The 15612-nt window shown below is 39.9% G+C and overlaps 1 protein-coding gene across 4 annotated transcripts in view; it reads right to left on the minus strand.

Moving 5' to 3' along the window:
* Positions 1–15612, minus strand: part of lgalsl (lectin, galactoside-binding-like) — a 49299-nt gene that overhangs the window by 12734 nt on the left and 20953 nt on the right. The window contains 2 exon segments of one of the 4 annotated variants that reach the window (NM_001001900.1): positions 1563–1634; positions 9006–9134. In NM_001001900.1, the coding sequence (NP_001001900.1) occupies positions 1563–1634; positions 9006–9038 (105 nt within the window). In that variant the 5' untranslated portion in view covers positions 9039–9134. 4 annotated transcript variants of the gene reach the window in all.

Consider the following 15612-nt stretch of genomic DNA (forward strand, 5'->3'; position numbering starts at 1 on the left):
CTGTTACTCAAGATCTCTGTATTGCGTGTGCTGGTGTAGTGACCACAAAACACAAGCTGGTCTAATGAGGGAGTGACTGAGAACTTTATGAATAACACACAAATGGGCCTTGACTTTATTACCGGTTTGAAAGAATGAAAATAAAGTGTACAACAGCAGCAGTAGTAAAGGCTGGTATTTTGTGTGTGTACATTTGTGTGTGTTTAATGGGACGCAGAGTGGGTGGGGGAGGTGGGAAGCTGTCCCATGGGATTTGCTGAGTTTGGGCAGAGTAGTGGAAAACTTGGCCTACCTCTCACTATACAATGGACTGAGTGAAGTGCGGAAAGTCATGGAACAGTTTAAAGAAACTTTTTAAAAGGCTGTTTATGACTGTTTGGAGATTTATATTTTTCCATCTATATGGACAGCACATTAACGTCAATGAACAAAATGTGTACATCAGTATTTACAAATTCTGTCTCTTCTTTAGCAGAAGTAGCATGTTGTCGACTAGTCGATTAGTAAGAACTGCATTTTCTATAATTTTTTGTAAATTTAAATGTAATACAGGTATCGGACCCCTTATCTGGAAACCCGTTATCCAGAAAGCTCCGAATTACGGAATGCTCGTCTCCCATAGACTCCATTTTAATCAAAGAATTCAGAATTTCTGATTTCCTTTTTCTACGTAGAAATAAAACAGAACCTTGTAATTGATTCCAACTAAGATATAATTAATCCTTATTGGATGCAAAACAATCCTATTGGGTTTAATTAATGTTTTATTGATTTTTTAGTAGACTTAAGGTATTGAGATCGGATTACGGAAAATTACGGAAAGACCCCTTATCCGGAATACCCTTGGTCTCGAGCATTCTGGATAATGGGTCCTATACCTGTAATATATACACAGTGGCAAAAGGATACAGCAGAAAGAGGACAGGGGAGTGGAAATATATCTCAGTTAAGCTAGCATCTTCGATTCTTTTTTGAGATGGCCAACTGAATATTTTAAAAAACATAAACTTCTACAGGTATGGGACCTATTATCCAGAATGCTTTGGGACCATGGGTTTTCTGGATAAGGGGCCTTTCCGTAATTTGGATCTACTAAAAAATAATTTAAACAAGAAAAAATATATAATTTAGAAAAAATTTCATTTTATGAATAAAATGGAGTCTATGGGAGATGGTCATTCCATAATTCAGAGCTTTCTGGATAACAGGTTTCTGGATAATGGATCCCATATCTGTACATAGCTTTGTGTGACAAGTTGTACCCTTGTATCAAAAAAAACCCATAATTGCAATGTTTGTATGAGACATGTGATTTATCATACTCACCTCTGATATGTCACATTATTAATATTTTTACATATTATTGCACTAGCTCAAGCACATTTCTCTTGCTCTTTGTTGTTTTTTCATAGTTTTACCTAAATTGCCCCATTCTTGTTAAAGGTAAAGATCACCCGTTTGGTCCCTACCACCTAATTGTTGTTCATGTTGGTTCTCCTATGTAATATGGTACCCAATCTATGTAAAAAGCCAGTTTAAAAAACAGAAAACATATTGCTTACCAGTCGTGGAAAATAAACCTCAGCTTGTACCGGGGACGTTAAGGGACTGCTCAAACGTCTAACGCCCATCTGCTGAAAGAGAAGATATACAAGACAATGAATGCTAATGTCTCTGTGGAGATGACAGGGCAGTGGATCAGAATCACTAGGCCTTTGGCACAAGAATACTTAGGCCCCATTTACCCCATTACCCCATTTATACATGAATTTGCTTCTTCTACCACAACCAAGTGCAAGCAGGGTAAAGTTCACCACAGAGCTAATACAAAGGAGCGGCATTTGACGTACTATTTGCCTTTGATAAAGATTTTCGCATAGACATCAGCAAAAACAGAAGCCACTACAGTTTCTGCTGCAGTAAGATGTACAGTTTTTTTTTATTGGACTGAACTTATATGTTGGCGCTTTATAAATATGTGTTAATAATCCCCTCACTCTTCCTATAAACAATTAAAAAGCTGAAGATAAACCCTGTGGGGTTTGTGAGGTAACCAGAACAAACTCTAGCCATGACCAAATGAAAAAAAAAGTACTTAAAAACCTTGCCATCAGCTACAATAGATCAACCTTTAACAAAAAAAAATATTTTTTTTTTAAAAAACATATGTAATGAATGGGATGCAGCGAAACATTGCAACTCCTGCTTTAATATATGTGAAAAAGGGTGGTGTAAGTTACATTCCTGTGGTAACAGGAAATAGAATGAGAGAAACCACTTGTTCAGTCCAGTCAAGAAATTATGACAATTCCTGGCTTATGTGAAGCAAAGTAGCTTAAGTAAGTCATTTGATTGCATTTTTTTTTTGCATTTTTCTCCTCACAAGATGTGAGGGGATATTAACTATAAAGTCCCAGAATGCTGCTTATCCACCACTTCATTCCTCTGTTGAGGAATAAGGATAGTGGGGGTGTGGTATTACTATATCACCTGATAGAGCAAAGCTTGTGTTGGCAAACAAAATGTTTATAAAGACAGAGTATTATGGCATATCAAATACAATGCGTGGGCAGCAAACACGGAATCAGCAGTCAGGTGACCCTGATAATTACCAGGTTCCTGTATCTGCAGAAAAAAAATGTTGCATCAGGGATAAATATCCAGGATCCCAGCCAGTGAGAAATCTAGGATAGCTAAAAAAACAACGCTCTCTGCAATAAATATATACGTATATATGAACACCGTAAGTTGTGCAGCGTCAAAAGTACATAGTGACCTCACAATGAAAAAGGAGAAATCAAATTAGATTTGCATCCAATTCACCATTCCACCTATATCAATGGGCTAAGATGCTGCAGTCGACATTGTATTAGACGCTGCTAGCCTGAGTAGCCATAGGTGGGCTTACTATTAATGTAAGAATTTTATGTGTACCGCATCAGACGCCACTAAATGATTATAGGCAGATCCACCTCACATTATCATCTAAGCCCTTGTGGTTACTAATTGTTAATTTGATGTCACTGTAGGATCAATCTGCATTTTTTGCTATCAATTTTTACTGGATCACCTCAGGGGGTTTACAAACAGTACATAGGTATTACCATTGCTCTTGTGTTAAATTTCTGGTTGCCACCATTTCAGGCTTTAGCCTAACTGGTATTTTTAATATTTTTATTTTCATCCAGCACACTCTTTTCTCCTTTTTATTTGCAGATGATAATAAAAGTTACGTTTTAAAAATTCTATTTGACGGAGGGGGAGGTATAATTTGATGGGTCATACTTTCTCCTTTTTCATTCTGAGATGACTAAATGTGGAACCCACAGAGAGGCACTGACCAGCTTACCCTATTATTCACAGTCCCCTTGAACTGCTCTGGTTTCTCATTAAGATTTGACGAATAATTAAAGTGCTCTGTGCTTCTCAAACACATGAAAGTTCTGAATATGGACAATTAGAAATTGGCATCGCTGCTGGAAACCCATCATTTATTTTGAGTTGCAGAAACATAAAAACAGATGTTTCCCACAGCTGGAAAATAATATTTTCCAACAAAGCTTGGGACACAAACTTTAAGTCTGTGGGATTCAAGGAGCAATGAAATACAAAACATTTTTTCTATTTTATGCAAGAGTCATAGTTATATAGTTATATAGCACTGTCTCACAAGTAATAACTGCCAGCTGTGATTGGATCCTTCACAGCATTCAAACAGAACAGCTACAAGTAAATGTATTGCATTGTATTTGCACTATGCAGACAGCCGTTTTGATTTTGTGGATGAAAACAGATTTCCAAAAGTCAGAGACACAAACAGACGGCTGGACTAAATAACAAAGATGGCAGCTTACTAAGTGCAGCTGGATGTTTTCAGCAGTTTATAATACAAAAAAAACATGATTTACAGCAGAATTTATACAGTAATAATAGAGATCTGATCACCTCAAAAAAGAAAAACTCAGAGCGAGAGTGTATATCATTCTCTGCCAATGTATTCATTTGTATACTGTTTTGAAAAAGCAGAGGATCATTACCACACACAGTTTCTAAATATTATTAAGTTGCTTAAACCCTATCTATATTCTAGGATTGTATGTTAAAAATTATTATACATTTAAAAAAAAATGATTTACATAAACCATGTGCTGAAATAAACACAGTTTGGCCACCAAGTCGGGATGACATTTTTCAGCACTGGGATATTAGAGAATTTTTTATCAAGACACTTTACGTCTTATTTGCCACAGCAGCTGAAATTGCAGCTGAACAAAAATGGACAAAGTCGTTGCACATACTGATGCCATTTATTAAAGGTACTTGCATCCAAAGACATTCCTATAGTTGTGCTAGACAGAGGTGTGTTCATCTGCCTCCTGTTCCAATCAGCAAAGGGGAATCCAGGAGCTACTGCCACCCTTACACTAATGGAACACAGAATGAGTTAGCTGCTCAGAAATGCCTTTCCACCGGGAACAATAGGAGTCGCCAGTGGAGAGGCCTACACATCGTTTCAGCTTTTCAAAGTCTCCGCAGGCGACTTCACGCAACTTTGGAAAGTCAAAGTGATGCATAGGCCTTTCCACTAATGACTCCAATTGTTCCCGGTGGAAAGGCACTTCGGAACAGTTAGTCACCTGTGGTAGCACAGATCTATCGTGGGTGACTAAATCGTAATGGAACATTAGCATTAGGGTAGTGGCACACATGGAGATTAGTCGACCCCACAATAAATCGCTATTGAGGGCGACTAATCTTCTTTAAATGCCATCTCACCGGCAAGAATGGGAATCACCGGTGGGATGGCATGCGCATCACTTCAACGCATATGCCATTCCACCATCGATTTACAGTCTTGCTGGAGATTGCCAGAGATTAGTTGCCCACGGTAACAAAGATTTATCCCAGGCGGCTAATCTCTCTGTGTGCCATTGCCCTTAGGGTTCAGACACATGGAGGTACTAGTTGCAGCTACAGAAATAGACAATGCTGATCATTTACTGATAATTGTCTCTGTGTGTTTTAGCAGAGGCAACTCTCAGTATTGTTATGGCAGGGTATTTTCTGGCGTTTAGTAGCCATGACAAGTAGCTGCTACTAAGTAGCTTTGTGTGTCCTCACCCTTAAGCTGGCAGTAATTCCAGGGGTTCCCACTTTGGGCTTGTCAATACCACAGAAGATTTGCACCTAAAGAATTATATACAGATGGCTTTTAGATGCAGAGCACCAGATAGTACAGATAAAGGACCGGTTATCCAGAATGTTCTGGACCTGGGGGTTTCCAGATAAGGGGTCTTTCTGTAATTTGGATCTCCATACCTAAAGGGCTCTGGCACACGCGACTAATCTCCCTCGTGTGCCAGAGCCCTAAGTCTACTAAAAAAATTTTTTAACCATTAAATAAATAGAATTGTTTTGCCTCCAATAAGGAGTTAGGATCAAGTAAAACATAGTGTTTTATTATCACAGGGAAAAAAATAAATTATTTTTAAAAGTTGTAACTATACTTATTGTACAGCACTGCGGAATATGTTGGCGCTTTATAAATAAATGTTAATAATAATAATTTGATTAAAATGGGGTCTATAGGAGATGGCTTCCCGTAATTCTATACGTATACACACAATTAGATGCATTTGGCGCTACTGCATCAGATGCAGCACCCCTTCACAGCTGCGCTGAAACTGCAATCGAGTATAAACATGCTCCATTCTGGGTAATAAAAAGTGCCAAATGGCATGTGAAATTGCATTTGTAAATTACTCCTTTGTCTTGGTTGTTGTATTTCTTTTGGTTGAGTTGGTTATGGATAAAAAATATTCTGACAACTTATTTGTGCTATGATTTTCTGGCCTGTAACAACACAATTCGGATTCTTAAAGAACATGGTGTGGCTGGAAAAGTGTTGAGCTGAGTTTCTCTGTCCAAATATATTTCAAGGTAAACCCTCTCGGCTATTAGCTTAGATCAGGCTTTATTAAAATATGCTTAGCAACGGAACAGTAAATAAAGTGGGATGTACTATAACACACATATCTTAAATTCCTTTTATTAACAAAGTTCATATAAAATGTTCCCTAGGGCACAAATTGTCATGTAGGAGTTACCTCCAACCAATGTTCTACGTGCCTCTGACATGAACTGTAAGTGTGTATTATACACAAGCCAAGAAATGAGAGACTGGGCTATCCTATAGAACAGCAAGCTTTCCTGGACTGACAATTATAGGCCACTGGTACATCTATCATTTGAAAATACCAACAAAATTCCAAGATATCCTACTTTGCACTACTGCCAGTTTATTTTGTACTCCGACCAATGCCTGTGAAATTGGTTCTGTTCAAACACGTGGCATGTCATGTAGAGTCTGCCAGGGGATTACTATAAATACAGGGCAAGACGTAGCGCTAAGAGTAAATACACTCTCATACAGAAACAGTCATCAGGTCTTTTAAAGTGGCACTTTCTCAAACCAGGTCTCTTTAAGAATGTAGCTTCCTCGTAGCAGCTGCATCCCCCCCTCCCAGCTGCTACTGAAATACACCTTCCCTCAGGAGCAAAGTGTGGCTCAGAGATAAAATAGGCCCTATATATAAGCAGTGTTTACGTTATAATATTATTCTGTAAATATCTAGTACAATACACAGACACAGGTTATCTGCATATTTGTTTTTATTTATATGAATGGAAAGAGCAATTTTGGTTAACCTGGCAAGTCTATATAAAGGTACAATGTGGTTCAAAATAAAAAAAAAGCATGCTTCCCATGGCTAACAGTCCAATGCTTTTTAAAATGGATCAAGAAACATAAATTGGTGTAAACTTATTCACGGTGGCCCTCTAAGTGCAATTTACATAAAAGTTGTCTGGGTATAAATCTGCTAATACCAGGCTTTCAGCTTTCTTTGAAGGTCACAGTGACAGCAAGCTTAAACATCTATGCACTTTCAGTTAATACTGAATATTTAGCCTGGCATCAGCAGCCTAAAAGTGGCTCAGAAAATGAAATGAATGAAAAATGTTGATAGAACCACTCAGAATAAGTCCCACTTAACAGTATGATATTCTGAGGTGTCCAGGTCTATCTACACCCAACACTTCTGAAAGTACAGCAGTCAAGTGAAGGAATGCCACAGGCACTTTTCACCATGCTACAATATGCCAGGTTATAATTGCCCTGTGTGACACTAGCATTACCCTGCTGTTAATTTTGAACTGAATATCTGAAGGACCATGTAAAAAGATATTTTACATCCTAAATATTATCCTTGTATGGCAGAGAAACATCCAATTCATTTGTAATTGCATTTTATTCTTTCAGCAAAAATGCTGATTAATCTTACTTAGATATGTTACTCTCTAACATATTTATGTTTCTCTGTTTATTTTTATATTGTTTGGGGAATGAGACAGTAACCCTACGCATTTCATGCTAGCGCCATGCTCCCTGCAGTCATAAGGTCCGATCAGTTAGAGGCTCAAAAAACACAAAATACATTTTGTTTAGCTTTTGCTGATTAGAAAAAAGAGCAAAAGCAAAGCCTAAAAAAAACTAATTTTGTGTTTTTTGAGCCTCTAACTGATCGGACTCTCATTCCCCAAACAATATAAAAATAAACAGAGAAACATAAATATGTTAGAGAGTAACATATCTAAGAAAGATTAACCAGCATTTTTTGTTCAAATTACAAATGAAGGGTGTGTTTCTCTTCCACACAAGGATAATATTTAGAATGTAAAATATCTTTTTACATGGTGCTTTATGCGTTCTCTGAGCTTTGCAAGGTTACACATCAGAAATGCAAGACAGAGAACAACAAGAGACACCAGGGATTAAAGGGAATCCGTGGGTAAATAAAGGGAGACTTATCGCTGTAATTCTTTTCTAACAGCCCATTCTCACGGTCCTGTTTGTGACAGCTTCACGGTTCTGAGGCCTAATGTCAGTCCATTTCATTATCCGTTCATACTTTGTCCGAAACACGTGGGGTTCATTTACTAAGAGCGCTGCAAAAAATTCTGTGCCTACCTACAAACATTTAACATTTGGTGCCAAGTCTAAGGTGGGGGCAAAGACTAACCATAAAAAGGCCACCCAAAGGTGCTGGGACCAAATAGTTCAAGGTTGTAACAGTAAAAACAACAAACCCACCACCATCTGGGAGCCCCACAGTAGCGAGATCCCAGTGGGGTTTCAATGGGCGCACAGGTTCCATATCAGTACATCAATCGAAATTTAGAGGGTGCCTGCACAGATGTTCCAGTGGGGCCCTGTCAATGGTATTCATAGTGACAAAAGATAAAAAATATAGGTAAGCTGGTATTTCTTCCAGAAGCGGTGGCCACCCAAGCCTCAGGCCAGGTCCCAACCAAGACAGGGCACCCTGGCAGGCACATACCACTCTACAAACCTTGCCTGTACTGAAATGCATTTTTTCCAAAACTGTGGTGCTTTTTTGTTGAATGAATGTCACAGGGCCCCACAGTTCATGATCGCCAACATGTCCACCATTTCCCCAGTGGAGCAATCCAGCAGTGCGGGCTAGTGCCTGTCCTTCCAGCAGCCGGTAAGCCAAGCTGACAGGCTCCTAGTGTGTGCATAGGAATGGACTTGCCCCGATTTACACTACAATTCTTATACTGTGATTCCTGGTTATTGGACTAACAGTGATTTGGCCATACTTAGTAATAGAGAATATTCTACATACGAATAGGTGGTGCTTTCCACACATCGATATATATTATGCAGCAGGTTTGTTCCAGTCGTGTTCCTATACATACCGTGCTACTGTAGGGAGTCGGGACTAGTACACGTTGTAATATCTGTCAGCCCTCATGGATACTGTATAGTCTGCCAGCTAACAAGGCGGCCAGGTCAGACACAGCATGCCAAAGGATCCAAGCGGGCACCAGTAAGGTGGCACTGCCCCCCCCCCTTCCCCTCAATTGGTATGCTCCCGATTCTTTATGGATCAGCAATAATATGTTGACGTATAATGACTTACCAGTGCTTCGCTTTCAACCAGGGATCCCGCCATCTTGTAGCGAAGCCTAGCACGGATAAGCAAAGGCTGCGGGGGGCACCGGATCAGCTGGAGCCCGGGAGGGAGAAGGAGGAGGTGACAGTAGCAGGGGATGGGAGGGCAGGTCTGAGTCCAGCTCAGCCGGCGCACAGAACAGAAGGAAGCCGGGGCTGACCTGGCACTGCAAAACCTTCCCACCAGCTGGGGAGAGGGGAGGTGGCGATGGAGGAGGAGTTGCTATGTGTGTGAATGGAGGAGACAAGCTCAGGCTCAGGCTGGCAGTGTCTATGGATAATCACTAGCTTCTGCATTTGTAAACACGAAGGGCTGGTATGGCGGATTCACAAATGAATCCTACTGTGCCCCAACCCAGTTTTGGATATAGGGTTCCAATGAACTACAATTCCCACATCCCAAACACTAGTAGTAGTGCAACAACAGGTTACTGTTACCCCACCTTGCCTTGCTATACACACTGCCCTACAGTTGCAGCTCTGTTCAATGACACCATCTTGCCATACTATAGGTAATAATCCCATAGCGTTAAATTCACTGCCTTATAATTTGGCCTTTTTCTGGCTGTTACCATTATTTGTACATTAGCAAAACTAAACCCAGTCAATCATAAGCAAAACAGGTCTCAAAGCTTCCCTATATACAAACTGAACAATGTCAATGCTCCTAAAGTTATTTGTAAATGTAATATAGAAAGCAATGTATGTTTATATTCTCTGCACTACTGGTTCTACCTCATTAAACAGACGGAGCTGGTAGCAGCTCAGTAGAATAATAATAGTAATACATATTTCAAACTATAAAATAATAGTGCATTGCAACCCATGATAGGCTGAGCCTTGCACAAGTATTAAAGGGGAACTACACCCAAAAAACTGAATTTATTTAAACATATTTAGAGTGCTTCTCTGAGCACATCTGTAAGTTTTATTTATTTTCTGTTTTCAGTGGTTTCTGAAATATTTGCATTTTTACAAGGCTTTAGAGTCAACAAGTCTAGGGTTAAATGAATAGATAGTTAGGGTGGCTAACATTCCTACCTTTAAAAAGAGTTGAATGCCTAAAGGCAGAGGTCCAGGGGTAATAACAGGGGCAACAGAGGGATTACTAGACCTGGGCTGTAAAGCAAGAAAAGGGACTGGCAAGAACTGGATATGCAGAAATGTAAAGTAAAAGTAGCAGACAGACACGCCATACAGGACTGGGCAGAATAATAAGACATACAGGAAAGTAGCAGCAAACAAGTCCAGGAGCCATGTCCCAATGATTTAAGAAATAAGGTGGGAAGAGGCTGAGATTTGCAGGGCCTTATTCATACCTTCTACCATACCTTTTCCTGGCAGGTGTGGGGGTTGGCGTTAAGAAACTACCAGAAACGTGTCTAAAGGCTTAGTAAAAATAATTCATAAACATAAAAACCCCAGGTTGCAATAACAACACTGTTACGTACTTTCAATACAACTACAGTACGACTATTCCACTTATATGTGACATCCCAATCTATTCTCTTTACTGTTAAACAAGGATCAGAGTAGAAGTAATGACATGAGAGAAGAACAGAGGCCCCTCTTCAGAAGAACTTGCAATGGAGACATAGATGTTATTCTACTTTGGGCGAAGACACACGCAGCGATTAGTAGCTTGAGTAGCCTGTGCCACTTGTTAATAATAATCATTTTTACAGGTGCTGAACCAATTCTACAGGTCCAAGTAAAGAGATAATAGGTAAGACAGCTGTAGTGGGATGGGGGCTGGACAATAAAAATTGCCTCCCATGTCAATTTCCCCAGTATTTATTTGGAGAATCCCTGAATTTCACCCACAGTAAGAGTTTAGCCTCCTGCTGTCAGTAATTCTTCACCTCAAAGGTATCATATGTGCTCCATTAAAATGCATAGAATCAACACCTGAACTCCTCCAATATTGTCCAGGGGCAGAACAGGTTTGGGACTGGGGGTGTGATAGGCTCAGCCAAGGTGCACCCAGATCACTTTGGATTGGCATCTCTGACCAAAGTGAATTGAAATCACCACTGTGTCTGGGCCCTGTCTTGATACTCACAGTAAGGTACTTCTTGAAAGACATCTTGTCTTGTGTCCCCTGTCACATCACTTACTTTACAAAATGTCATTTTTTCGGAAATTTTGCCGGTGCCGCGTGCTAGTTTAGGGAGACAGCGGGAGCTTAGGGAGCTAAATGCGTGGCTAAAGTCTTGGTGTAGGAAGTAAGGGTTTGGGTTCCTAGAGCACTGGGCTGACTTTTCTTTGGGGTACAATCTATACAGCCCTGACGGATTGCACCTCAATGGAAGGGGGTCTACTGTGCTAGGGGAGAGAATGGTTAAGAGGCTGGAGGAGTGTTTAAACTAGACAAGGGGGGGGGTTGGTAAGCTAGATTCTTATGGGAGAGCTAGTGTAGATGGGGCAGTGGGACCAGTAAAGGGTTGTGGGGGAGGAGTGAGGGGGGCATATAGTTTATCAGATAAGGAGCTTCCATTGTTACAAGGGAAACAGACTAATTTTCACCTTAGCTCTAACTGTCCTTTAGCTAATGTAAGCTGTAGAGGAAGAAGTAGTAATCTCCGCTGCATGCTGGCTAATGCGCGTAGCTTGTCGGGAAAAATAGGGGAGCTGCAGGCTATTGCATGTATTGAAAATTATGACTTAATTGGTATCACTGAGACCTGGTGGGATGAAAAATGCGACTGGGCTGTGAATTTAAATGGGTATACGCTTTTTAGGAGGGACAGAGGGATTAAAAAGGGTGGAGGGGTTTGTCTTTATGTAAAGTCAGATTTAAAGCCATGTAATAAAGACATTACAAATGAAAACGTTGAATCTCTTTGGGTAGAAATTTCAGTAGGGCTGAAGGTCACAAAGAAAATGATCATTGGTGTATGCTATAAACCACCCCGTATAGATGAGGGGGATGAGTCCCAGCTACTTTTGCAAATGGAGGAGGCTTCAAAATTGGGTCAAGTTGTTATTATGGGGGACTTTAATTATCCGGACATTGACTGGAGTAATGGGGTGTCAGAAAAACCTAGTAGGTTTGTAAATATGCTAAATGACAACTTTTTATTTCAGGTGGTTCAAGAACCTACTCGGAATGAGTCTATTTTGGACCTGGTAATATCTAATAATACTGAACTTATCTCTAACATTTGTGTGGGTGAGCATTTGGGGAACAGTGATCACAACATGGTCTCCTTTGACATAATGCTACAGAGACAGCTCTATAAGGGAGTAACTAAAACGCTCAATTTTAGACGTGCAGACTTTGCCAGTTTAAGGGCATCTCTGCAATGTGTCAACTGGGAAAGGCTTTTCATGGGGTTAGACACAGAAGGAAAATGGAACATCTTTAAAACATTGCTTTGCAAGTATACACAACAGTATATTCCCCTTGTAAGCAAGGAGAGGCATCGCAAAGCAAAACCTTTATGGCTGAATAAAAGAGTTAAGGTCGAGGTTGGTAATAAAAAACGTGCTTTTAAAGCATTCAAGTTAGCTGGGACAGCAGAAACTTTCATCAGGTACAAGGAAGCAAATAAAGCATGCAAAAAAGCTATCAGGCAAGCTAAAATAGAGATGGAAAGGGATATTGCAGCTAGGAGTAAAAAGAATCCAAAATTATTTTTTAATTATGTGAATAGTAAAAAAATGAAGCAAGAAGGGGTGGGAACTTTATTATCACGGGGGGGTACGTTGGTTGATGAGAACGGGGAAAAAGCAGAAATTTTGAACTCTTATTTTTCATCTGTCTATACATCTGAGGAGCCAGATAATGAAGGCTTCCCTTTTAATATACCCAGTGCTAGTAATTTAGCTACTGACGCGTGGGTCACTCAGGAGGAAATTCAAAAGAGACTTGAACATGTAAAGGTAAACAAAGGTCCAGGACCGGATGGGATTCATCCCAGGGTATTAAATGAGCTGAGCGCTGTGATTGCCAAGCCTCTTCACATAATTTTTCAGGATTCGTTGAGGTTTGGCATGGTGCCGAGAGACTGGCGGATTGCTAATGTGGTGCCGTTATTTAAAAAGGGATCTCGTTCTCAGCCTGAAAACTATAGGCCTGTTAGTCTGACATCAGTAGTAGGAAAGCTTCTGGAAGGGGTAATAAGGGATAGGATAGTTGAATACATTGCAGTTCACAATACTATTAGTTTGTGCCAGCATGGTTTTATGCGTAACAGATCTTGCCAGACTAATTTAGTTGCCTTTTATGAGGAGGTGAGCAGGAACCTTGATGCTGGAATGGCAGTTGATGTCATCTACTTAGATTTTGCTAAAGCGTTTGATACAGTACCTCACAGAAGGTTAATGATCAAATTGAGGAATATTGGCCTAGAACATAATATTTGTAATTGGATAGAAAACTGGCTGAAGGATAGAGTACAAAGAGTGGTGGTAAATGGAACATTTTCTAATTGGGCCAGTGTGGTTAGTGAAGTACAGCAGGGGTCAGTCCTTGGTCCTTTGCTTTTTAACTTGTTTATTAATGACCTGGAGGTGGGCATAGAGAGTACTGTTTCTATTTTTGCTGATGACACTAAATTGTGCAAAACTATAAGTTCCATGCAGGATGCTGCCGCTTTGCAGAGCGATTTGACAAAATTGGAAAACTGGGCAGCAAACTGGAAAATGAGGTTCAATGTTGACAAGTGCAAAGTTATGCACTTTGGTAGGAATAATATAAACGCGAACTATCTACTGAATGGTAGTGTGTTGGGGGCATCCTTAATGGAGAAGGATCTAGGGGTTTTTGTAGATCACAAGTTGTCTAATTCCAGGGAGTGTCATTCTGTGGCTACTACAGCAAATAAAGTGCTGTCTTGTATAAAAAAGGGCATTGACTCAAGGGATGAGGACATATTTTTGCCGCTTTATAGGTCCCTGGTAAGGCCTCACCTTGAGTATGCGGTGCAGTTTTGGGCTCCAGTTCTTAAGAAGGATATTAATGAGCTGGAGAGAGTGCAGAGACGTGCAACTAAACTGGTAAAGGGGATGGAAGATTTAAGCTATGAGGTTAGACTGTCGAGGTTGGGGTTGTTTTCTCTGGAAAAGAGGCGCTTGCGAGGGGACATGATTACTCTGTACAAGTACATTAGAGGGGATTATAGGCAGTTGGGGGATGTTCTTTTTTCCCATAAAAACAATCAGCGCACCAGAGGTCACCCCTATAGATTAGAGGAACAGAGCTTCCATTTGAAGCAGCGTAGGTGGTTTTTCACGGTGAGGGCAGTGAGGTTGGGGAATGCCCTTCCTAGTGATGTGGTAATGGCAGACTCTGTTAATGCCTTTAAGAGGGGCCTGGATGAGTTTTTGAACAAGCAGAATATCCAAGGCTATTGTGATACTAATATCTACAGTTAGTATTACTGGTTGTATATATATAGTTTATGTATGTGAGTGTATAGATTGGTTAGTATAGGTTGTGTGCTGGGTTTACTCGAATGGGTTGAACTTGATGGACAATGGTCTTTTTTCAACCCTATGTAACTATGTAACTATATGTGAACCATTATATCAGGATATATAATTAACATTGTATCCTTATGAAACAGGACAAAGCATATCTTTAACTGATAACATTGCCTGGCAGTCACCTGTTTCCCATTGCATGATGGGTAGGAATGAAAGTGTAAATAGTACCACATAGTGTACCCTTAATAAAAAAATAGTGCTGTAGCCTTCCTTAAGGTTAGCAATCATTTGGCTGCACTTCCAGGTGAAGCTGCAGTGTTATATTAGCCAATCAGTCATTTAAAGGGTTACGGTTGTGTAATTAAACATATTAAAAGTGATGTCAAACTGATTCATCTTTGTGGGTAAGATAATAATCCTAGCAAGCTTTTGGAACATTCCAGCTCCTCTCTCAAGCTTGAGATGCTCTGAAGGCTTGTTGTGAATGTATTATGCTTTACTGACAGAGCAGAGAGAGGGGAAACAAGTTGTCAATTTAGAAAACACACAACCTGCAGCCAGCAGTACTTACAAAAGATTAGGTACAATTAATGGATAGTGAGGCCTGTCAAAGAGAAATAATAAAGGGATTCTGATTGTTTAGAGCTGTCATAAAGGGTGGCATGTATAAATTGATCAGTGTCAGACTAAGGTACCTGGGGCAGGCAGCAGTTTAGTGTAAAAATGAAACTGGGTAAAATAAAAAATGTTTTCAATATAGTTAGTTAGGCAGAAATGTAATCTATAAAGGCTGGAGTGAGCAGATGTCTAACATAATGGCCAGAGCACTACTTTGTGCTTTACAGCTCTCTAAGCTGTTAGCAGTCAGAGTTATATCCCATGTGCTCCCCCTAAAGTCACTAAGAGGTTAGAGAGTTAGACATCTGCTTACTCCAGCTTTTATAGATTAAATTTTTGCCTAACTAATAGAAATATTTTGTATTGCACAGTCTATCTACTGTATAGGAAGAAAAGAAGAAAACTTTGCTACTGATGTTCTGCTTCTGCAAGTGTAGGTAATGTTTTCAATCTATCTGATCTTCCCAGGATGTGTGGAGATAATAAAGTGCTCATTATACTGAATTGTTCCCTTAAATAAAATAAAG

This window comes from Xenopus tropicalis, chromosome 5 (genome assembly GCF_000004195.4).
Source record: "Xenopus tropicalis strain Nigerian chromosome 5, UCB_Xtro_10.0, whole genome shotgun sequence".
NCBI classification, from domain to species: Eukaryota; Metazoa; Chordata; class Amphibia; order Anura; family Pipidae; genus Xenopus; species Xenopus tropicalis.